This window comes from Gallus gallus, chromosome 7, assembly GCF_016699485.2.
Source record: "Gallus gallus isolate bGalGal1 chromosome 7, bGalGal1.mat.broiler.GRCg7b, whole genome shotgun sequence".
Classification (NCBI taxonomy): domain Eukaryota; kingdom Metazoa; phylum Chordata; class Aves; order Galliformes; family Phasianidae; genus Gallus; species Gallus gallus.
In genome coordinates this window covers 17,711,454-17,736,429 of record NC_052538.1, presented here as the reverse complement: position 1 = coordinate 17,736,429, position 24,976 = coordinate 17,711,454, and the positions used below count along the sequence as shown (strand labels likewise).

Below are 24,976 nucleotides of genomic sequence, written 5' to 3'. Positions count from 1 at the left end.
GGGGTAGAATTGCTACTGCAGGTTTTGGTACTGGTTTATTTATTATGTGCCTAAATACGATTGCACTGAAGAGATCAGCACTCCTGGGCTACTCTAGCAGTGTGGAGGGTAACTGCACAGACAGATGGGTATTTCACTGCACAGATCAAGTACAACTTCTCACTTTTTCCTGTTCAGCATTTAGAGTCTACACATGCAAATAAACGCATTATATTCTCTTCATCATCTCTACTGAAGTTTCGCTTTTCTTTTGTATTTAAATGTCCAGAACCACAGAGCACCACACAATGAACACGCACACTCCATCATCCATGTAATCAGAAGGACAAGTCAGAAAAGCTGGAGTCAAGCTTTCTCTCAACAAAGAGCAAACCCTAGAAGTCTACCAAACTGCCTCCCTCCATAACGCTGTATTTTAAGACTGATTTCCACATGCAGCTGTTTTTTCAAGAAAATACCGTTCTCTATATTCCTTCAGCTCACAGCCCAAGTGTATGGGAACTGTTAAGTCACTGTTGGCCTGAACCACTGATAGAGCACCTGGAAAAGGACCTGGTCAGCCCTGGGAGCACAGGCGAAGGCAATTCAGCTGTGACTGGAAGGGGTGGAGCCTGGCTGCAACTCTCTTAGACCTCATTGAAGGGCTGATGGCCACTAGGAAAGGATCTCTTTCTGGAGATCCCTCCTTAATGGAGCTTTCCTTACAAACCTGGAATCTTCTGATATGGGTAAGCAACCTTTTTTCCTTCCTTTACAATACCTTTCTATCATGCCGATCCTTCTATCATTACACCTCTGGTGAAACACCTTTTTCCATCATACTGATCGGTCCAACTCCTACACTAAGCTACCTGTTTTTAAAGGTAACTTCGGAGAGCTGAAGATACAGGACAAAGACTACTTTTTATTTTTTTTAAATAAACACCAAGTTTTATAAATTCAACTGCTGTTCACAAGATAAACTAAATGTATAGTCTTAAAAATACACGCACAGACTAGCTGAGCTAGCTTCATTCCTACCTCAGAAATTCAGTTCACCAATTCAAAGGACACACAACCACATCATAGAAGTAGCTTACTGAGGCATGTTTACAACACTAAATGAAGTAGCATTGCTACCAACCACTGTCATTCAAACATCCACTATCTTCCACAGAAAATGTCTCTGAGATTACCCAATCCTCACTATGAGCCCTAAAAACTTACTTTTCTTTTCTTGTAACCACTACAGATTCTACAAAGCCTCTTTTAGTCATTTTGAAAAATTAAAATGGCCAACACTACGTAGCTGATGGTTCTTTTTTTTTTTTTTTTTTGAGTGATGGCAGAATCTTCTGTGTTTATCTTTCAGAACTGCACATGGTCTCTAACACAGAAGTCCCAGCATGTTGTCCTGCAAAGGATGCTTGTTTACCAGGAGTGCAGACTTCTGAGAGTTTGTTTTGCAATGGGTTATATCAGAAGTCAGACTTAATAACTTACAAGGTTTTTCTCACAGCATTCAGTATCCTCAGTCATACTGTATTTCTACCTTATCAAAACAGGTGTGTAAGGAATCAGAGGATTCTCCATAGTCATTTGAATTGTTTTGGTGACCAGAAAGCAATGAAGGGCAACAACACTTGTAAGCCAGGCCACGTGAAGCAGAAGGCTAGCTGCTGTCTTAGCCTCCTGTAAACAGGACCTTTTGGGACACATCCACCTTGAACACTACTAGATTACAGAGCAGAGTTGCAGGCTCAAAGGTCTGACAGATGAGATATGTTTTTCTTTTTCACTAAGTATGGAATCAAGTCCCAAGACTCGATCTTTATTTTCAACTCCCTTGTTATCCTGAATGGACTCTTGTTAGCAAGCAATCAATTACAGTTTCCAGATAAAGAAAGATCAAAAACTTCACATATTGTCAGTTTTCAATGATGAAAATAAAGTTCATTATGCAGAAGCCACATTGTTCTGAGAGAAACCCTCAATCAGACTGAGGCCCCCTCCCTTGAATTCAGAGAAAGCACAAACCACCTTTCACTTAAGTGAGAGGTATAATGGTTTGGTTGGGTTCCTTCAGCAGACTTCTACATATATAGCTTTTAACTGCACAACAAAATACTTCAACACAAAGCCTTATCTACTGAAGTCCAGAGCTCAACAATGAACCAAAATGTAAACAGAATATCCTAAATATGCTCCCAGTAGGCAGTGAAGTGTTATGGGAATACACATGGTGTGATATCTATTTTTTTTTTTTTAAACATTTCATGCTAACATTGATTATATTACCACCACACACTCTCTTTGCTGACAGAAACATGCTTTTGGTCAATAAATCTATATAATATCAATCTAAAAGGGAGTGGAAAACAAGAAAGTAAAAGGTACACATTTCAAATGGTAAGAAAAGCAGTCTGGAAAGCAGATTTTTTTTAAATCAAAATTCCTATGGACATATCAAACAATCTTTGAAACTATGAACGCCAAGCTTTAACCATTCTTCCATGTATAGAAAGTGTTAGTTAACAGAATTGCAAGGCAATTCTGAAAGGCTTTCAGTTAACTATTTCAGTTTGGAATATCCCAAAAATGTATTTAACCTACTGCGATGATGCCATAATAGTTCAACTTCTTAACGATCAAGTATGAGAACTCACAGTACATGTGTACTGGCAGACACAAATAAAACGTTTATGTATCAAATGCAAAACATACCACAGATTTTAAAATCCTTAAGCAGTACTGCAAAAAATGTTGTATGCCTAATTCTCTTGCAAATCTCACCAACAGGAAGATGCATCCTCTTTCTGTGTGCATCCACATGCATTTCCCTTGCATATCATTTGGGAAATAAAAACACAGAACCATGAACATATACTCAGCTTCTTTTTTCTCTCTCCTGAAAGCCTTCCTTACTGCAGAACCACTCAGAAAGGACATTTTCATTCTCCAGGTAAATAAGGTAAGCAACTACTGCTCCTGTCTCCAACATAATGAAGTATTTGGTACAGAAGCAAGCTAATAGTCACATCAATCAAATTCTCTTCTTCTTAATAATAAAACTTCCTATTTATTACGGCTAATGCTTTATGCCTCAGTACCTTATTAAACCAATGGGGAACAAGGCTACCCATAACAAGCAGTCTGTGAAGGAACATGGCTTTAAAATACAAGTCCAAGCATGTGAAAAAGCAAGGCAAATCAGAATACAGTAAAAGCATTAAACTGTATGTAATGAATGCAAGTTTCTTCATTTTAATATTAGAAAAATACCTGTACCAATTAAAAGATAACATTTGGGTTGTGTAATTGAGAAATGAATCCAAAAAACCACAAAGCTGACCTGTTTTGCTAAACCTTTCTTTGGCAGTATTTTTTGAGGAAATCACAGAAAACTGTACCAGAAACAGCCTTGAAAACTCCTAACATGCTAGGAAAACAAGTTGCAGTGCTAGCATGATGGCATTAAGCCAACCAGCAGTAATCTTGGAAGGAAGAATTCAATTCCAAGATACCAGCAAAAGCACAGCCCACCCTTTGATGAGCTGTGAAGTGCATCACCACCAAGGCTGCAGAACTGGGGCTGCAGGAGTCAAAATGATCCCTCCCAAGCCAAACCAGCAGTTAACAGGACAAACAGCAAAATACAATCTGAGATTTAAACAAAACAATCCCAAACTATATACACCTAAATAATATACACATATGTATTACATACATATAGCTACACATCCAAAAATCTATAGACACCGTTACCAAGACTTCAGGCTTGCAGCTCTTTCAAAACACTTAACAAGAACAGCTGCAGATTACCCATGACCACATACAACCTGGAAATTTACAAGTCCTTGTAGCCACCGGCCTTCCAATAGAGAAGACTAGCTTATTTTATGGTAGCTACTACTACAATCTCCACACAGGTGACGTGAAAAACTGGAGTACTGTGTTTGACTTGAAAACCTTTCCCATAGGTGGAGTCAAACGGCAACAGTACACGAAGTAGGAAAGGGAAAAAATACATCCTAATGCTCAAGTGAAACTAGCTGTTTGAAAAGATTGCAAGTGATAGGAAATTCCTAATGAGACACACATCTTAAGCCCAAGGTCAGGAAAAAACAGAATCCATTTCATTAATCAAGAGTAATTTTAAATGAGTAGTGAAAACACAACATTTCTCAGTCCCCGAGCTGTTAACATCAAAGGACACAACACGGAAAAGCACGATAACAGTACTTTTCACTCAAGCTAGCTCCTGAATTCAGGCGGTTCTGTTTCCCAACAAACACACCTAACCACTAGGTGTCTAGGTGAGCTTAAAATGCTTTTCGTAACATTCTAAAGAGACCTTTAATTCCACAAAGTGGTCCTCTTGAAATGAGGAAGACTGTGCTTTTAAAACAACAACCTAAATACAAGCAAAACAGGACTTCTGTAAGACAGCTTCAACTTATCTCAACCTCAACTTGTTTTACACCATTCCCATCTGCTAATTTTACCAGACAGGCTCCAAAGAATAACAACCAGAAGACATTGCTGAATTCCGTTTTGATCCAAAAAGATAAAGCCACAACGTAGCCTGCAAATTATTTTTGTATTTTTTTTATAGTATTCTTAGAGGCACTGCTTGGAAACGCAACTGAAATTCAAATTCACACGTTTGCTGTTATTTCTTCCCCCCTCTCATTTCTTCATGTATTTACAGTAATCTTGAAACAAATTTCAGACCTCTTCCTTTATAGCTTAGCCCTTCACCTAGCCATATGGTTTTTGAACTACCGAGGTATTTTACAATTGCAATAATGTCCAAAAGAATGGACAACAGAACACATGTAAGTGAAAGACAACTACTGATACTGCTGGGGTGGGGGTGGTAAAGAAAAAAGGGAGGATATTTTGCTTCAGTAAACGCTGCAAAATTAGCAGGCAGACAGATCAGACCTCTGTCTACATAAAACGTGTAGGTAAGAAAAAAATACAATGGGCAATTTTTGGCCTAAAAGAATGTGGCAAATGTGATTTGAAAAATTCATTTCCAAAGAACTTTTACAAAAGATTACAGTTGCGTGATCGCTGCTGCACCCTTATTAAAATACAATGTAAAGAAAGCAAGGCTTTTCTAATGGGAAGAAAAAAAAAAGCCTGCCTAAACTTCTGACTGATTTCCCATGAAATAAGGAGTTGAAGAGGAAGAGCTGGTCGGGCTGTTGGGTTACCTGCATTCTCAAGTTCAATGCTAATTCTCCTCATGCTGAAACAACAGGAAAATATTCCGTGTCTTTTTCCTTCTCCCCATAAGATGCAGTCTATTTATTTTTGGGAGTCTTTTTTTTCCAAATAACTGTAGATTTTTTTTTTAATTCTTTCTGAAGATTGTTCACTTTTTCTAACAGCTCAACAGTCCAGAAATGTGATCCAAAACAGAGAAGAGCCTGCCTGGTGGACTGATAAGTCATTTTGTGCAAATTATTCTACAATAGAAATCAATTTTTTAATGCTAAAAAAAAATTCTAATGGTCTTCAGATTCCATCTATAGACTTGCCAGTTTTAGATTTCAAATGTCTGGCCAACAACTTGGAAAGGAAAAGTGAGCTAGAAAGAACTAGAGTGAACCTCCACTGATATCTTAAAGAAAGAATTATGAACAAGCCATGTGACCCAATTCCAACTCAGCGAGGAAGCATATGCAGGTAACAATCTCAGATTTTGCCATTCTCAGCTAGGTAATTTATCCTAGAGATCTCTTGGCTATTATGTGCCTCATCATACAGCTGCAGGCAGCTGAAGCAGAGATGGATTTACAAGTTGCCTACCAAAGCTTTCATTTTGGACATAAACCAACAAAACATACTCATGTGCGTGGATATGTGCCACAGGGACGGAAACTCAGAATGGCTCATGCAAATCTCAGGGAATGATTCATACACTTGAGAGGACAATAGCTCCCCAAGGGTCTATTCTACTGTCAGTGTTGCTAAACTGGGCATGCAACCATGTCCAAGGCAAGTCAGTGACTCCTAATTTCTGACAAGTCCCTCTGGTTCTATCTCCTGGAAGTACTACTGAATTGACCAAAAGCTCACGAGCAACACACTGGCCTCCTGAAGCAACCAAAAGTTCTCATTTTTAAGTGACAACATCTTCCCTACATACTGTATAGAAGTAACTGTGCTTCTCTTTAGTGACACAGGCAACAATCTACTGCACTTTTGTAATCAGAATCTACTAGAGGTGCAGCAAAGTACCTACAAAAGATAAGGATGAATGCAGCCAACAGAAATGCTTGAAAGAAGAAAAACAACTAACCGAGCATCTTCAAAAACTACATTCCAGACCTGAGAAGAAACAATGAGAAGATCTATGCCATCTTTCATATTGGAGTCTGCCTAATAATTGATGGTGCTGATGGGTTTGAAAGCTACTGAATTTTTTTGTAATATTCACTGAAACAACCACATACCATGTCTCATTCCAGTTGTGTTCATTATTCAGAAGACAAGATTCAACATTTAATTTGGCATGAGTCCTTACAACAGGTAAGTTTTTAGCCACACTTTTTCTTTCTAACTTTTCTTACAGGAATTCATCACAAAATAGGTTTTTCCCATTTTGCCCCTGAAATTACTGTCATTATATTCACAGTGTTTCTTCCCATCTTAATGATAGCAGTTGTCAAGTACAAAATAATTAGTAAAGATAAGATACAGCATCAAACATTCAACACTGTACCTACCTATCTGTTTACCAACCATCTAACAGAATTTCATGAGCACCATGTACAGGAAGCATGACCATAGCAAGTAACACTACGAGCAACAACGTCTACAAAGTACTGAGTCCTCTGAATAACGTTTAGCTCAGTGACCAAAGGGAAAAAAAGATAACTGAAAAAATGTACAGTACATTACGAGAATCTTGAAATCCTTTACCTTGGAATGGTCACCCCTCAACTGCAGTAAGGAGGCTACATTTTGAAAACGGGTGCCACTGTATTTTCTCCTCTCCTCCACACTCCTTAACTATAGGAAAACTGAGTTCAGCAGATCAAGTCAAGGGTATAGCAACAGAAATACCTGCCGTGTCCAAACTGCAGAACAGTTCACTGGGATAAAGAATCCCACACGTCCAAGATCCTTCCCCATGACCAGTAAACTCAAAAACAATACTGAGCTAGGAAAGAGCTGAATGTACTTCCCATGCTGAAATCTAGAACTGCACGGTCTTCTCCCACCACGAAGGCCCTCCTCTATCAATCAAAACAGCCACTACAGAATATACTCCACAGCAGAAGTATTAACAGAGAATAATAACCCTTCTGAGTATATCCTACTTACAGAAACTTACTCTGTACTCACATAATTAAGAGCTTAAATAATAAAACATTTGTTAAAAACAGATTTGTAGCCAACAGTTGTTGGCTACAAAGCTGTACGCAGAAAGAGTATGACAAAAAACTCTGCACATCTGCAAACTAGACTGATGATACCCTGAGTATGTTCTTCACAGGGAGTGATGTTTACTCCTTTAAAACCTGTTACTATTTGATTGTAAGTAATAAATTTTGCCACATTTTTTTAAAATCTAGATTACTCATCTGCAATTGTTCTTTGGATTATTCTCAGTTACCAAAAGTGATCAAAGAGCAGGTTCTGATTTGGCAGAAAGATTTCAATGGCTTTTCAACACCATCAACTTACAGCATTTAATAAGCGAACTGTCAGAACCAGTGTGTATCAGAGAAACAAGGAGGTTTGGTAACATTCTTCACTGATAATTCTCCATTGCAAACATCTGGAGAAAGCCATACTTGAGGGCATAATAAGTGACTACCTATTCCTGCTATCTAAACCACTACTCTAAGCATTAAGTCCATTTAGAACAATAGCCAAATACCAATAAAGACACACATCTTCAATAAAATCTTTTTAACTACAGCGTCTGATCCAAACATCTGCTTTAGTGACAGAATAATCAGAAGAACAAAGTACTCATTTAAAGTGTTTTTATTAAAGTTTCATTCAAGACCACTGCTAGGATTGGCAGCAACTGGGTAGCCAATCAGTACATCCTCCTGATGTTTCTTGTCATCTCTGATCACTATAACCAGTGACTACATGAACGTAATGCTATCTGAAGTCTATAAAAGCCTTAAACCATCATTTCTTCCATTTCTGGGAGAAAGCTGACTGAAACCTAGACTCGCATCATAACTGTAAGGTCAAGAGCAGTAACTTTTCTTGACAACAACATTCTGGTTAAGGAAAAGCTGCATTAAATGCACTGTTTCTATGGCTGTATTCTATCAAGTTAATAGAAAGACTATGACAGCGCTCCTTGGGGTTTGTGGTGGTTGAGTTTTTTCATCTGTTTTTAAGTCTTCTGGAGATGTGCAGTGAATCAAGTAGAAATAAAAAAAGTCCACTTAGTGTCCCGAAGGATAATAAAGCACTGTTACTACATTGCATTGTACAGTATATCAGTAAACAAATATACAATACATAAACTAAGTTTACGCACGCAGTTCCTCTAAAAGGGAAAGACTATTTGCATTTTACAGAAAGCAGCTAAGGTCTTGGCCAAAGTTACAGTAAGACATCTGTGACAGAAACACCAGAAGACTGTATTCCCAGGTAGCACACATCTGCCTTCAACACAACATGATGTCAGGCGAGAGAAAAAATAACACTGCCTGGGCCACACACATGCAGGTGACACGCTGCCTATCTCTACCCTTTTCATCTCGACAGAGGAATCTGCAGCAATTACTGCTGCTCCCAGACAGCTCTATAAAAGGCATGCAGACAGAAAGAGAGAAGCAGAATTTGCCCTTTTCAGCTTTATTCACTGCAAAAACAGATGCTCCCTATCCCCTCTGGGGAACAGGCAGCAAGTAGGGAGAAGTATGCCCCGAGTTTATGGGTCACTTCTTGGCAACACTGACTAACAGGTCACAGTTTTGTGATACTCTAAAAAAGTGCATCACACTCTTAACAAAAGCTCCCCTTTCCATCCCTCTCCATTTCTGCACCGAAAAGCACTAAAAGCCTAGAGCAATCATGAAGAAGAAACATCCACCTAAGAAACACCAGAAAGTACAGCCAATTTCATTTGCTGCACACAGTTATAAGGAAACAAACCAGGAGCCCTATACGCCCGAGCCCACGAAATGGCTGTTCTGCAAGAATTTAAAATGGCACAGGCCTTTTGTACATATCAAAAGCAAACAGCAGCTTCGGCTATCTAAGGAAAGAGTGAATAGGAAGTTAAAAGCAGAGGTCACCTACCAAGCAGGAAGGGAGAGCAGTGCCCCCCACCCACTGAGTTTTTCTGGTTCTCTCACTCAGAAAAAGTAAACCATGAAGGAACAAACAAGCTGTATACTTTTTTCCCCAAATAGATTTGTTCAGAAGTTATCTATAAAGTAGAAAATTCATTTAAAAAAAAAAACAAAAAAAACAACTTCATGAAATAAATGCATCTTATTTTCCTCAGTTACAACACTGGTCATTTGGCATTTGAAAGCCGTACCTGCAGCAACAGGAGCACACTGCAGTTGTTAATTCCCCAACTTCCTAATCGCCTTACTTCCTCAGCTCCCACCGCCAGCCCTGCCTGTCTGATCTCCTGGGCCTCTCGGGAGCAGCCGCCCAGCCCACCATGGGGTGGGGGGTAACCGCAGCTCGCAGCACCCAGGTGCCCCCCGCAGCGCCCGGGCCTGGCCTGCACCGCCACAGACCAGCTGCGCCGCACAGCGAGTAACAAGCTGATAAGGAGAAATGAAAAGGAAGCCTTGAGTCTTTCCCATTGTTAGCAATCTATTTCTTTCATTTCTTTCCTAACGTGGTGATCAGCTGTAACTTAAAACTATATATACTTATAGAATAGACTACCATTTCACGTCACACATGCAAATATATATATATATATACACACATATCTATATCACACCTCTAAAACTGAAGGGAGACAGTCAACTTGCCTCTGACTGTAACCACAAGGCTCATCAACCATTTTGGCTTTCCAGCTACACCATTTTAAGTAAAAAGGTATTGACCTCAAAACATCATCAACGCTGCCTATTTTTTTTTCCTTCTCAAAATAGCCATCCAGCACACACAGCATGTAAAACACCAGAAACGGAAACAAAATTTACACCGAGAGTTTTCAGAAGCTCGTTGAGAAAACAGCACGACACCGGGCAGCCCACGCAGCCATGATCCCGTCCCTGTGCTGAGTAAGGCCGCGCTAATTGCGTGACTGATCGCCGCTTGCCTCTTGTAGGCACCCCGTCCGGAGGCTAGGTGGTGCTCGAAGAATCACGCAACCACATCTGCTCTTCCTCTAGCTGATAGGAGAATACAAGCTTTGCCGTATAAGACACTCACTTCCCCAGAGCTCCTTGGAGGAAGGAGTGTCTCAGAATGCAGCTCCAAGTAAATCAGTTACACACATACACCTGACATTGTACTGACTACACCTACATTTTCCTGTGCAGCGTTCTCCCACTCTACAGATTGGAAGAAAAGTGAGACTTGTATGAAATCACTCATGAACCGGTGAAGAATCAAAAGGAAAAAATACATTTTAATTTTTTATTCAGCACCCATCCGTTCACAAAGAAATATCGTAAGTAATCATCCATCAGAAATCTGGCTTTAGACTTGCTCAGCATCATCAATAAAGAAATCTGCGTTACAGCTGTTTCTCCTATCCAGTACTCACTGCCTAATTTTAAACCCACTTTCTTTTCTGCTATACTATCATTTCCATTCACTTAAATTTTAGAATAAAACAGACTCTCATTCTTTTCAGCACAGTCCTTTCCTGAGGACAGCCCATCCTGCACACTGAATGGACAAAGCCTGTGATCACCTGGATTAGGTTTTGTAAAATCGTTACAGTTAAATCCCTCAGAGCAACCAAGAATGAGAAAACAACAGCCCAATGTCTTAGATATTGCAAATAATATACAAATCTATACATACATGTACATATATATGTTCAATATATCAGTAGAAACGTGTAATTAACACCTGTATTGTAGAAAGACCTGGAAACACAGCTGCATGGTATCTGTAGCACTACAGAACTAACCACAGTTATTTTAAGGGATGAGGTTGTCACGCTGGCTCCTGCGAACCACTGCCATCACTTCAGTAAGAACAACTGTGATCCAAGCTCTCATTCCCAAACAAGAGATAAAGTAGGAGTTTTCCTTCACAAGGCTCAGGCAACAGGTAAAGGAGGACCACGGAACTCCCTGTATGGCAGAAGAGCTTCGTAGAACCTTATGCTTACAAATGACTTGACAGTGATCAACCACTAAGTGCCAACCATTTACTCCTGGTGGCAAATTTGGATGCCTTCTGCCCAGCATTTGGTTAACCTTACTGGTTCCACAATCCTGACTTTGGGGATAGTTAAACACCTAGTTAAATGCACTGAGGATGTTTTAAAAAGCAAACTGTACACAGTCCTAAATCTGCAGCGGGCTTAGAGAGAGGCCTCAGAGCCATCCCAGGTTCACTCTCCATCCCAAGCAAGCCCAGAGCCTGTGCAAGTGGGCACAGGTACAGGTAGGCACTGGGGGGTGCCTGTCGCCTAGGTGTGCTGCCTTAGCAGGCTACCTCAGAGCAAAAAGACAACTGAAATGTAAGATCTAGTGAAAGTAACTCAATCAAAACACACCAGGAATGAGAACGTTCTGCCAGCTGCAGTTCACAAGGAGGAAGGCACGCGAGTGAGTGGCAGCCCCAGCAGTGGGGTTGGGCATGGCACGCTGCGTGCCTAGGCACAGGGCATGCACACAACCCACACACAGGCAAATTTCTACATACGTGGTGGCACATGCTGACATAAACAACTGACTGTACTATGTAGGTTCCAGCATAATTTCAAAAAAGTCCACTTAGTCTCCTGTGAAATGAACTGAAATCCTTAATAGTTAGTCACACTACGTATTCATCTAGTTACCTGAGTCACTAATTCACTGCTTCCATTTCCTACTTTCACGTAACAAAACATTTTCCTGAGTACTAAAAGCTAACATTATTCACCGTGCTGACGATTATTTATCAAATGAGAGAACTCATACCATAAATGTTTTGTTTTTGACAGATAACTATTTTGTTGCATCTTTGGCTACAACAAAACAGATTCGGTGACTCAGTAGATGTAACAAACAGCAACTGCAAAGACCTGCCTTAACTTGTTGTAAGTCTGAAAAACATGAGGAATTTCCATTACTAAAAACTGGAATACCAACAAAATCTGTTATTGCCAAAAAACCAAACCTTCATTTGGACCCCTACAGAATCCTAAGACTGGATTCCATCTTTTGCTCGCTGACAGTCTGCAGAGAAACTGGCAGCACAGCCTCACAGCAGCGTGCCCTCAGCATTCTGTCGGGTCATGGCCCAACACTGGGCATGGCACTGCCACCCCGTCCCCACTCCAAAGGTGACATTCCCCCAGCAAACCAACTGTGGCAGCACCCACTCCTCAGCCACCCAGTTATGGCGCAGGCAAAGGCTGAGCGAAGGGCTCTGAGCAGGAAGAGGCAAAATGCAGTTAGAGAAGCAGAGAGGAAGCAGAGGAGCAGGATGGCAAGGGAGGTCATGCCTGCGGACGGGCACTGGTCAGAAGGGGAACCTGTGGTGGGAAGGCAGCCCTGGGGACACGGCTCAGAAAGCGCACAGCCTGCCCCGAGAGCGAGAAGGGGACCCCACACAGTGACTGGCACTGCTGCTCCACAGCCACATCCCTTACAAAGCAGAGAACGCCAAGGTGTGAGACCAACAGCAGCAACAAAGCGACTTACACCTTTTTTTTTAATAAAGAAATAACGAAAAAGGAAGATTTAAGCAGAACACCAGTAAGGGGGTGTCAGACACGGGCAGGGAGCAGTGGCTGTTGTTTGCACTTCTCTAGAAAAGCCAAACAAGCAAAGGGCTCAGAGAACAACACACTGTGAGATTGAGCCAGGAGAACAAATCAGGTCAGCTTTCAATCACACCACATGAAGAGTAAAAAAAAAAAAAAATCACTATTAAGGTCACTTACTGGGAACTGTTTTGCCATCACAGCTCCAGTACTTCATTTCCAAATTAAGTTATATGCTGCAAGGATACTGAATGGGAGAAAAACAGGAAAAAAAAAAATTCTAATGCAATACACAACCAGATTATGCTTTTTTGTGAACTTGACGTGTTTCCATTCCTCTGTTTGCAAGCAAACAGCTATATAAAAAGCTGGAACTCAAGGTATGGGAAAATCAGCAGTACGAACCTGGCAACCGTATGTTGTATTATCTGCAATATTCATCAACAGGATTAGCAAAATGATATATCTGAAACTGTGACACAGGTTTTGAAGTACTTAATAAGATGGATGATTTTAGAACATTTTTACTATAATGTGACCAACTTTTTTGTGTAAGCTCAGTGTCTAAGAGAGTGATGTGGGGAACGGCGGATCCTGCTAACAGCACTATTCCTAATGACCAAACAGCTCATCAAGACTTCACACACACTTCATACATGCAAAAAAGCGAGTGTGTCCCCACACCATATATAAAATTGACTGTTTGTTAATATTAACCACTGGGATGCTCAGCATTTGACAGCACGTAGACCAGAACATCTCGTGATGATACTGAGAAGAGTAACCTTTTGCTGAGTTTTTGAGCTACCCAAAACAGCCATTTCAGCTTAAGGAGCACTGTTCTGATGCTCTCGACATGTTTTGCTATGTAGGCTTTTTTTTTTTTTTTTTTTAACTACACACATGAAGAAAGCTGAGCTGGTATTTCATCATGTTGAACTTCTCCCACTCTTTCCTGCGCTTATCTTTTATGAAAGGCTGAAGTTTGGAGCTTGTTTTCAAAAAGAAAAAAAAATTACAAAGAACAAAAAACCATAGAAATGAGAAAAAACTGAGGACAGGAAAACATACATTCTTTGTCCAAGAACAAAGTGGTAAAAAAAAAAAAACAAAAGTATATGACTGGAAGATCAGTGTGCACCAGCTATAAAGTTAATTTAAAGAATGAGCTAGTAATGACAGAGTGTTGTGTGACAAATGCATTAGTGGATTCCCAATTGATTTAAACACATTTTACACCACTATATATGCAATGAATTTTCTCTTTAAAAGTCAGAACTCTTCCACACACCAAAGATAAATTGAATAAGAAAACTTAAAAATTCCAAGTTAATTCCCAGTGACCAAAGCACTGGAAGGACTGCATGATCAGAAGATCCAAGCTGACAGTTTATGGTCATTGAGAATGATCTTAAACAGATCAATCATTACAGAAAATAAGGTATTATACATAAGCTATGAATCTTGTTACATTACAGTAGTATTTCAACATGATTTTTTTCAATAAAAAGTTATCCTGGAGAATGGAGATCATAATGTAACATGCACAACAATAAATGTAAAGGAAGAGGTTACCTGAAACATGTTTCTTCACTGGGCAGTATAGAAAGTTGGACACAGAGTCTTCTAAATACTTCACGTGAACTAAGAGAAAGCATGATGATTTTCTAACAGGCTATATATTCTAGTCCAAAGCACAGCAAACACAGAATTACTTGCCATTCCTCTTCAGATAAACAGAAAAGGAAGGCAAAAGAAAGGTTAGAGGAACGTTATGAAAAATAACACAAAGGCTTTTTACTTGGAGAAATTTCAGAACTTATGGAACGTCTTTTAATACAACTTTTAATGTAACTGATTGTTACTGTGTAGACTAGAAGAATTTGCTAATAAATACCTTCAGCAACCAAAAATCACAATTCTTTCTGAACAAATGAACATTCTTAAAATTCTCTCTACATACCAGTGATAATAGGTATGAAGTTTTTGTTGTTGTTTTTGTTTTTTTAACTAATGAAGAACATATTATTAATAAGATGGAGCTGAAGTTCAGGACCATGATCTAAAACACATTCTTTCAGAAAAGGCATTAACGTTCATCATTATTTTCCAATTTGTTACTCTTGAACATATTGTACAGAATTTTTCTTATAAAAAAAATAAAAACAGCAAAAAAAATCTTACAGCAGCAGGACGCTGTGCTTGAAGCATCTATGTGCTATGAGCTCAGGATACCGACATAAAGCTAAGTAAGTGTCACAGAATGGCTTTGGTTGGATGACTGCCCAGGGCCCCATGCAGCCTGGCCTTGAACACCACCAGGGATGAGGCAACCCCTACCTCTCCAGGCAGTCTCACCATCCTCTCAGTGACAAATTTCCTCATAACATCTGATCTACATCTTCCTTTTTTTAGTTTAAAAACATTCCCCCTTGTCCTATCTGCCCATGTAAGAAGTCAGTCTCCCTCCTGATTATAAGCTCCTTTTAAGTACTGAAGACTGCAGCGGTCTCCTCAGGGCCTTCTCCTCTCCAGAGTGAACAAGGCCAGCCACCTCAGCCTGTCTTTGTAGGAAAGGCGCTCCAGCCCTCTGAGCAACCTCAAGGCCTCCCTAGGCCTGCTTTAACAGCCCCACGTCCTTCTTGTGCTGAAGGCCAACTCCCTGAAAGGCTAGGAGTATGTGATGTCACACATCAAGACTTCCTGTTATTCCTCAAAAAACACATTTTCCTTCCTTTTAAGAGCATACTCTTAAAGGTATAGCTGTATTAGAAATCTGAAGAAAAGGAATCCAGTACTTTAAATTTCACAAGCAGTTATGTTCGGGCTTCATTTCCTGTAAAAGGTGTTCTGGAATTTCTTAACCCCATCCCAAACCCTTAAGTATGGGGTGCTTTGTTCATAAGGGCATTGCAAAGCACAGTGGCCTTTACGTTTCCACCCACATAGAGCTGTGCAGATATGGTGAGGCAAGGCCCATTTCCTAATGCTCCCGCTGTTACCACTCAGCACATGGTGGTGGTACTGGGGAACTGCTTCCCTCCCACGACATAAAAATTCAAGTAAAAACATCCGGAGGTTTAGTTCCATATCCTAAAGCTACCAGACTCAACCATGCTCCGACAACTCAAACCTCGGCACTGTGAGGCAGCAGCACAATGCAGTCAAGACCAGAGCTGGAGGCTCAACTGACTGCAGCCTGGAAGCACCCCAGTCCTGCTGCCCAGCAGCTCACGGCAGCAAGGGGTGCCCAGCACCGCACGGCAATCGTCAGCTCGGGGCAGAAAAGGCCACTTTCCCTCCCCAGCAATGGACAAGAAAGAGTGGCCACTGCATTTGTGACCAGAAATAACTGATGCATTTCACAAACGACAGACATTCCACTTCTGTTTGAGCTGTTTAAATGCAAAAACACATTTGAATATAGTTGTTTCTTCTTACCTAGCACAGTTAGGATTCATTTTATTTGGTTTTGAGCTAACTTTATTAGGTAAAGCACCAGGAATTATGTTTCTTAAACACAAAGAATCTAAGCTGTGCAATTACTTAAATAAACACACAGAGATGCACCCCCCTTCCCCCCCATCTAGTAAGAAGCATGATAAAATTAGACCAATTAGAATCAACTTTTCTTTAGGAAAAATAATTAAGCACAATCGCAAATAAAATTAAAAACAATTATTTAATCAGGATTTCCTGCTCACTGATTTAAGCCATGATTAAAATTGGTGATCTAATCGCTACCTCCAGCCACCCTTCCAGCACAGACCCTCCCATGGCTCCCGGTGCCCCCAGCGTGTCCCACAGCCCAGGACTGCAGCCCCTCTGCTGGGGCCCAGCCTGAGCGAGCTCTGTCAAAGTCTGCAAGCTCCTGTACTCCCACCACCTTACCATGGCCACCCCTGGGAATGACTGGTTACCAAGATCTTCCTGCTGGCACCTTCTGGTGATCTGCTCAGGAAAGAACTGAAGGAACGAGACCTGCAGAGAGAGGGTACTTAGGAAGGATGCAGATCCTGAGTTTCTATCCCAAACAGAGCAGCTCAATAAGGACTGAATTAAGATGCAGGGAACTGCAGGATCCAAAATAATTTCTGATGCTCAATAGCTCTTCTCTGCTGCAGCAGAACTCAATCCTTAAACACTACACACAGTACCTGTCCCATACCATGTTCCTCAGAAATTTTCTAGTTGTAAGTCCACCTGGAAAACCAGACTGTATTTCAGAGGCCAGCTTCTGTTTAATGGCTACCCTGAGTCACAAGTGGGAGCTCTGTGGGACTGCCCTCCTACACTCACGTTCTGAACACAGAAAGGTGCTCTTTCTTCCCCTATACAACTTTAACTTCCACTCAGAGCAACCCAGCAAACCAAATTTCCCTTTTCCTCTTTCACAGCTAAAAACACACCAAGCCAAACAAAAAAAAAGTTCACAAAGTTCACAAAGACAAAAGTTTTCTTTTTCCCCTCATATGCTTTTAGATTTTAGTGGAGCTGCAGTTCAGGAAATATTCTACTAAATAGTGTATGTTTATGAAGTTAGTTCAACTTCAACTCTCACATGCATAAAGATTTCAGAGTGGGGGTCAGATATTTAGTAGTGGAGTGAACTGGGCTGGGAACAAGCAGTAATAAAAAACACCACCTTACATGAAGAACACAGGAAGCGCAGAGGGTTATTTAAGCCAGCCATATTTTCATCATCTCCTTTCTCCAGGTAGCAAAATTCCACAGACCTCACTTTGACCACGATACATACACATACACCAGTCTTTCCTGGCATTCTGTAAGCATTTCGAGGAAAATGCAAGGCAATATCAATACCTATCACAAAACAAAATTATTACAAAGAAGCAAGCTTATTTCAGCTTGCTGAAGAAGAATCTGCTGAAGGGAAAAAAAAATTAAAAAAAAGAACATACTTGTTATTTGAATGGAGATAATAATAAATAAATACAGCCTGTCCTTAAGGATATTGATTCTCTCTCCTTTTAAAATTGAGTAAGTTAATGGGAAATTCCATTCTAGGCAAGGAAAAACAGAAATAAAACAAAACAATCACCCAAGCATTAATCTGCTCTGTTCTCCACAGCGCTTGCTTTTTAGACGATCAGGTTCAAACAAGGGTGCACATTAAGAAAGGTATTCTTTTCCCATTTCTGACTTGGGCATACTAAAAAATCTCATACAAGAATTAGGCACTGTATTAGCTCGCAATGGGAAACATCTACAACAAAGATAGCAGTAATATCACAAGCTAGAATCTGCACATACAAGAGGCACTACATCAAGTTTTACACAACACCTGCTGCAGTTGGCCTCAACAATCTTTTACGATTGCTGTGCTCATTCTCAGTAAAAATATACCATCACCTTCAAATACAAAGTGCTCCCGTTCTTCTTTGCTCTCACATGAACCGGTTACGTCCTTAAAATTCTCAAAGCTCTGTATCTAAACTGTAAGAAACTGCAATAAAACAACTTAATGAGAACTTACTGGTTAAGAAAATAGAACAGTTGGGTTCCTACGCTAGAAGCAAACAACCACAGAGAGAACCTGGAAGTTTGAACGCAACCAGGTAGTTTTCACATACATGTACCAACGCATCATAGGAAGAGGATGGGACACAGACCAGCAGCTACGAACATTTGCTAGGCTGGAAACTTAGGGAAACAAAAACAGTACCTTTGTTCTCAGATGGACAACTATTATCTCATTTTAGGTAATGAGAACTATGAATAATAAACATTCATCAAATTAAAAAAATGAAGTTTGCTACATCTACAATAGTTCTTCAAATGGTATTAGAGAAATATCACGGATTTATTTACCACATTTTCATCACCTTTTAACTTGGGATCAAATTCTAGATGTGAACCTTCCCATTCCTGTTTTGGTGACTCAGAGTTGTATTTAGCACTCTCTTTTGCACCTAGTAAAGTCTACAAAGCCAACGGCACACAAAAAAACCACCTGCGAGGCACCACGCCAAACTGCCAGACACTGATGACCTGCCTCCAACCTCAAAGGAGGACATATTTCAAGATACTCATGTATGTGTTCCCAGACCTCTCTGTCCTGTCTGCGATAGCCTGGTTGTCTCCCATTTCCAAACCAGCACCCTGCAGCTGTGCAATGTGATCTCTTCAGTGCCACACATGAACAGTAAAGAAACTCCAAACACAAAGCTGCATGACTGCAGTTACACGAGCTATGGCACAAGATTCAGTAGATACAGAGTTTACAGTAACACTACTTAACAGTTTTCCTAAATTCCTAATAGCCTAAGTTAGATGGTTCTTGAATAAATGACTGACCAAACAAACCACACATCAGTTATTGGCAAATAAAGCAATGGACAGAAGGAAAGTTTGATACTACATGGAATTAGAAACACAAGACAGTTCTGATACAAGAGAACTGTACAGATACAATTTTACTTAAGTCCATGCCAATATTTTCATTCTAAAGCTCTAAAACACAAATTCACCCCTACTCAGCTGGGCAGTGATGCCCCTACAAGTCAAGTGGTAAGAGAAGACAACACCTCATGAAGCACTGCTACAATCTTGTAACACATTTCAAAAAAGATAAATTATTTTCTTTAATTTCACCCTGCATTTCCCAAGCAGTCCCATTTCAATACTGACAGAGTATTACATTTAAAATTTGAAGAGCAAAACAAAAGAACTTTGAGTGACAGCTACATATGTCAGAGGTTGGTTGGTTTGGTGTTTTTTTTTTTCCACTTGATTGGTTGATTCTGGCTTTTTGATTTCTCCATATTAGGGCTTCAGAGAGTATTTTTTGGACTTACAAAAAAAGGGTGTCAGGAGTTCCTGCTCCCAGTAGTGGGAACCTTCACATGGTGAGCACCATGCGGGCTGCTGCCAAGCTGTCCCAGCAGATCACAGGTAAGACTGTGTGAGCTGCTGGCACTGCAAGGCACCAGCGAGGCCTGCACATCTGACAGGGAAACCAGCCTGGTGATGGCAGGAGTTGAGGAGAGGGGACAGGTGTCACACAATGAAATACGTGGCAGGCCCAGGCCAAAGGCTCAGCACAGGCATGGCAGGCCCACACCTGGATGTACAGCGCTGGTGCTAGCGTACAAGTATGTGGTGCTGGTCTCACCTAGGCCCACACCCTCACATACTGCTTCCAACACACAGATGATGTCTGGCAGCGCTGCCTGGGCTCGCCAGTCAAGAACCAGCATGCACACAGGCTCCTTTAAATACACTGCGTTTCATTTTGAACTTGTTAGTTTGATCTGCCATAATTCTCGCACGTGTACAAGCCAATGCCCTACGAGCACGCCAACCTATCGGCGTTAGATGGCCTACTGCTTTCACACAAGATGCTCCATTTCAAAACACACCTTACGAAGCAAGGTGCGCTGCTACCATCCTGCCAGCTTACGGCAAAAACAGACTCGGGCCCCGCCAACAGCTCACGCTGACTCCCAAAGAGAACTGCCCGGTGAGGCCACGCGGCCATCACAGTGTGGGAGCACTAGGCAAATAAGGCCAATTACAGCACCACGCACAGAGCTGGGCTTTCACTGCTCCGAAAGCCCGTATCTGCGCAGTGTGAATTACGGCACTCGGAACAATCCAACCGCGGGAGTCGTGAGAAGGGATGTAAAAAGCACCATCACCACCATCGCCGCTTTAAAAATTAACGGCACAAAACCGCTTTTCCATGCCTAGATGACATGCTTACGGAACACCAGTTTTCTTTAAATAACAAATAAATATGTATTTACAGAGAGAGAATACATATATTTACGTTATCCATATGTTGTGCTGCAACAATCATTTCAGGCTTGTGCACCCGGTATCTGAAATACATCCCAAAATATCCCACACAGGCACTCCGTATGAATATGACATGCACACATCCACAACGAGTGTTGCGACACAGCTGAAACCTACTCCTCATAAAGTTAAAATCAGCTGCACGTTCAGCTGGGGGCGGCCGTTCTGCTGCCAGTCGGCTTCCAGGAGCGCAGGAGCACAAAATGCCTGCCACTTTACTCAGCATCTTTAACGTATACCGTAATCCCTCTCCAGGTATTTTCTAGAGCATTTCGTGTCAGCCTGCCTGGAGGGGCGCGTGCGGAGTGACGGGAGCCGTACGGTCTGACAACTGCCGGCACGGAAAATGGAGAAGCACCTCCTGCGTTTTGGGAGAGCGAATCCCCGTCAGCGAGCCCTCAAACTGCTTATCAACAGCGGCAACAACAACAACAAAAAAAGCCACAGGAAGACTTGAAAAACAAAGACCGCGCTCCTCGCTGTTATTTCTATTTCAAGTTCTCAAGTTTCCTGCCTGGCCAGCGACATTTTGCAGACGTCGGAAGGCAAGCTACGTGGAATTGATCAAAGTGGGGCAAACGGAGCGAAATTACACAACTGTTCAGCACGCGGGTGTGCGTGCACAAAAGTTCTCCCCCGCCACAAGTAGTTCTCCCAGCAGAAAGCCGCGAGCCGCTCTCCAGCTGTATAACTGCTACATCTTGTGGCAGCGCATCTCAGTGCAAGGAGGAAAAGCAGACAATAACCGAACGGAACAGAGAAGGGACTTGTTTGCTCGTAACCTTCATACAGCTATTCCCCGCAAACACCCACAACACCCCGCTCTGCCTGTCGGTGTAACACAAGAGGGGAGGAGCAGAGGAGGGAGGAGGAAAATATTATCATCCGAGGCGTGATGGAGGAAAGCAGAAAGTTGCAGTCATAGCGCGGCGGTGGCCGCGAGGCGCCCTGTCACCGCCGCCGCGGGGCCGGCCGCTCCCTGCGCGCCCTCCTGATAGGGACGAGCCCCGCGGTTCCGCTCCGTCCCTGCCCCACCTCCACGATGCCAAAAGTGCCCGACTCCTTCCATCCAGAAACAACGGCCGCGTCCACCCGCACTCCGCGCACCGCCGTTACTCCGCCGCCGGAGGAGGGCACCGCTCCCGGGGAGGACGCGGGCAGCGGCCCCGCCGAGAGCAGACGCGAGCGGAAGGACGGCCGGAGCGGACCGCCGCGGCCCGGCGGGAGGGGGGCACGAGGAGGCGCCGAGGAGCGGCGGGGCCGAGCCGCTCGCCCGGCGCCGGAGGCTCCGCTCGGCCCGGCGCTGACCCCGCGCCGCCGCGGCCGCCGCGAGGAGCACCCGCCTCTCCGCCGCCGCTCCCCGCCAGCCCGGGACCGGCCTCCGGCGGCGGCGGCCGGGCCCCTCCCCGAGGGCCGGGCCCCCCGCGCAGCCCCGCGGCGCGCCGGTTACCTTCCTTGGGCGGCTTGCCGGGCGGCGCGCCGTGCAGCTGGGAGGCCGCCGCGGAGCAGCCCTGCAGGCTCGGTGGGGACGTGGAGAGCCGGGACCAAGATGGCGGCCCCTCCAAACTTCCACTGCTACTTTGGACACTCATCAAGCTACTTTCCTGGAGCCTGGCAGCCGCCGGGGGCGGCGGGGGAGGCGGCGCGGCGGGGGGACACCCAGCGCCGCGCTCATGGCCGGGGGGCCGGCCCGACACCGGCGCGGGGAGGCCGCCGGCGGGCGGAGGGCTCCGGAGGCAGGCGGGGCGCGGGAGGGACGGGGCGCGGGGCCGGCGCGACCCGCCCGCACCTCTGCACTGCGTCGCCGCGGCCGCCGCCGCCGAGCAGCCGCCCGTGTCTGAGGCTGAGGCTAACCTTCCCCGCCGCCGCCGCCGCCGGGGAGGGGAGGGCGCAGGCGGGGAGGGGTCATGCGCAAACACGATCGCGAGCCGAACGAGCGCCGCGCTCCGCCGGCGCCCAGCCGAGCCGAGCAGCGCCGAACCGGAGCCGCCCAGGGGCGGCGGGCGGGAGCAGCGCCCCCCGCGCACGCACCTGCCCCGGCCGCGGCCGGCCCCCTCCCCACGCCCCCCCCCCCCCCCCCCCCCCCCCCGCCGCCTCGCTCTCGCTGGCGGAGCCGCGGGCGAACCCTCCGCGCAATGCTCTCGGGGGGGAGCGCGCCGCGGGCCCCGTGCCGGTCACGGTGCCGGGGCCGCGGGGAGCGCCGAGGCGCGGCAGGGCCGAGCCGCATGCCATGTGCCAAGCGCCTCCTCCGCCTGCGCGCCCCGCACCGCGCGCCCTCGGGCCGGAGCGCGGCATGGCCGCGTCCAAAGCCCGGCTGCTCTTCTTTTCCCTACCGCCAGCGCGGTCTCTGCTGAGAACGCGAGAGACGGGGAAAAGTCAGGTCTGGAACAAAGCCTTTCCAGTTGCGAGCGTAACTTAATGGTTTCGTTTACTTGGAAGAGCCGTGGCTTACGAATGGATCGCAGTTGCATGCGGGAATAAGGATCCCCACGTGCTGGGCACGGCGCTCCCGTACGCTGAGCGGCCCCCCGGCGCCGCGCTCACTGCCCTCCCTCTGGCTCAGGCCTGTGGCACACCGTGCGTGGAGCAGCCATCGCCGATTCCTCCTCTTTCTCTACAAGTGACATCTATCACATTATCTGAGATCCTCACCGCCCACAACAATACAGCATCACTGCAAGCGTCTCAGCAATTCGGCATTACCCTGAAGTAAAAAATCAGTTGGTTTACTTCCTAAGTAGACGTGGCCCAGAACAGCTCTACACGTGTTTGGCACAGAGAAATGATGTCTAACCAGGACCTCCTTGCCTTTAAAGACTTACCACAGAAAGGACTACTCAGGTTTTACTAAGCAAATTACAACAGGGATCGGCTAGTACTTTGACATGAAGGCAGTGCAGTATTGATACTGAGGAGCTGCTACAGCTCCTAAACTTCCTGCAAGGTTAAAACTCAGCCATGCCCACGATCCACACCAGAGCAGAAGCGTGCCTTGTTGCCCGCGGGACAATGGCTGGTGAACTGATGGTGGGTTGCTGCCACCCCAGGGAGAAACAGTATGTTCAGAAACTTGGTGGCCCATCTGTATCCACTTCAGACAAACCAGAGCCCTGCTACCTTTAGAAAAACCTACAGAAACGTGTCCTTCCTGCCCACCTGTCATCGCAGCACTGCTGTGGGATTGCTGGTTCAATGGGGCACTACTCACGATGCAGGGAATAGTGAATGACAAGGAAGATGCCATTCATTACTTAGGTTTTCAATGAAAACCTTTCTTAATGTGTCAGAGCTAGTGCTGGCTTTCAGGTGTCCCTTTATTTGTAAAGCCATGCTTTGGTGCTACCATTTCGATCATAGAATCATAGAATGGCTTAGGTGGGTACCTTTTAGAATTCTCCAAACACATTCTAAAAGACTCATTCTGTAGCATCGTAAATGTGCACAATGCTCTTCAGTCACCAGCAATGCCTGCAATCAAATGTCACTCGGTGGGCAAAGAGGTGACCCCTCACAGCAGAGAGCAGTGGGCTCTGTGCCACACACCCCAAATGTTAAAAAGGAAATCTAGCCCAAATAGTACCAAATAATTATTTTACATTTTCTTAAAGATAATATTTTTATATTAGATCTTTTTCTTTGCCTTCAAGTTTTCAGGAGCAGAATAGCCTGCTATCACTGCTTGCTGGGTACACAGCACCTATTGGCATCAGGCGTGACTCAAGGTGGGAGAAATGGGGAAACCCCACTCAGTGGGATTGCACTGGACAGAAACAGAGATGGTGCTGCGTATCTGCATACAAGGGAAGGCTTGATTCCCACCTAGTCCTCAGAAAGCTCATTGGATTTCACTACATGCTAAGAAAGGACCCTGAAATTCAGATCAGAACAGAAGGGAGTGAAATGCTTATGTGCTATTTCTCCCATGCAAGTAAGTCAAACGTTAGCTAGCAGAGGTTTATCACAGCAGCAACCCTCAAATCAAGGACACTTGAAGAACAGGAAAACATTCTGAAATGACATTATTCCAAAGATGTAAAAAGCTGAGCAACAAAAATCTGAAACAACAGAATTGTGAGAGCTTTCAGCTTTGCCAATGGAATTACTGTGATGAAAGTTTCTTGCACAAATAAACTCACGCTCTCCCCCAAAATCTTTAGAACAGTAAGAAAAATTAACTGGGAGTCAGGAAGGAGCTAAAGAAAAGGACTGATGAGCTGCATAGCAACATAAGAAAGACTGCAGCAGGAGAGACCTTCTGTAGGCATTTGCATCACACCTACAAAGATA

General features: G+C 43.9%; 1 protein-coding gene across 45 annotated transcripts in view; it reads right to left on the bottom strand.

Annotated features, from left to right (window-relative positions):
• The window catches only part of TLK1 (tousled like kinase 1), a 104,033-nt gene that overhangs the window by 56,057 nt on the left and 23,000 nt on the right, over window positions 1-24,976 (bottom strand). For 32 of the 45 annotated variants that reach the window (XR_006939905.1, XR_005861656.2, XR_005861659.2 and 29 more), the window contains exon 1: window positions 22,140-22,318. The exons of 2 other annotated variants lie outside the window; for them this stretch is intronic. Coding sequence is in view for 9 of the 43 variants with exons in the window: in XM_426581.8 (XP_426581.5) it covers window positions 22,140-22,281 (142 nt within the window). In the remaining 34 variants the exon portion in view is untranslated. Of the gene's footprint in view, window positions 1-13,048; window positions 21,815-22,139; window positions 22,319-22,478; window positions 22,695-24,976 lie in introns of those variants that run through there. 11 more of the 45 variants (XM_046944069.1, XM_046944070.1, XM_046944074.1 and 8 more) reach the window with 11 other exon arrangements.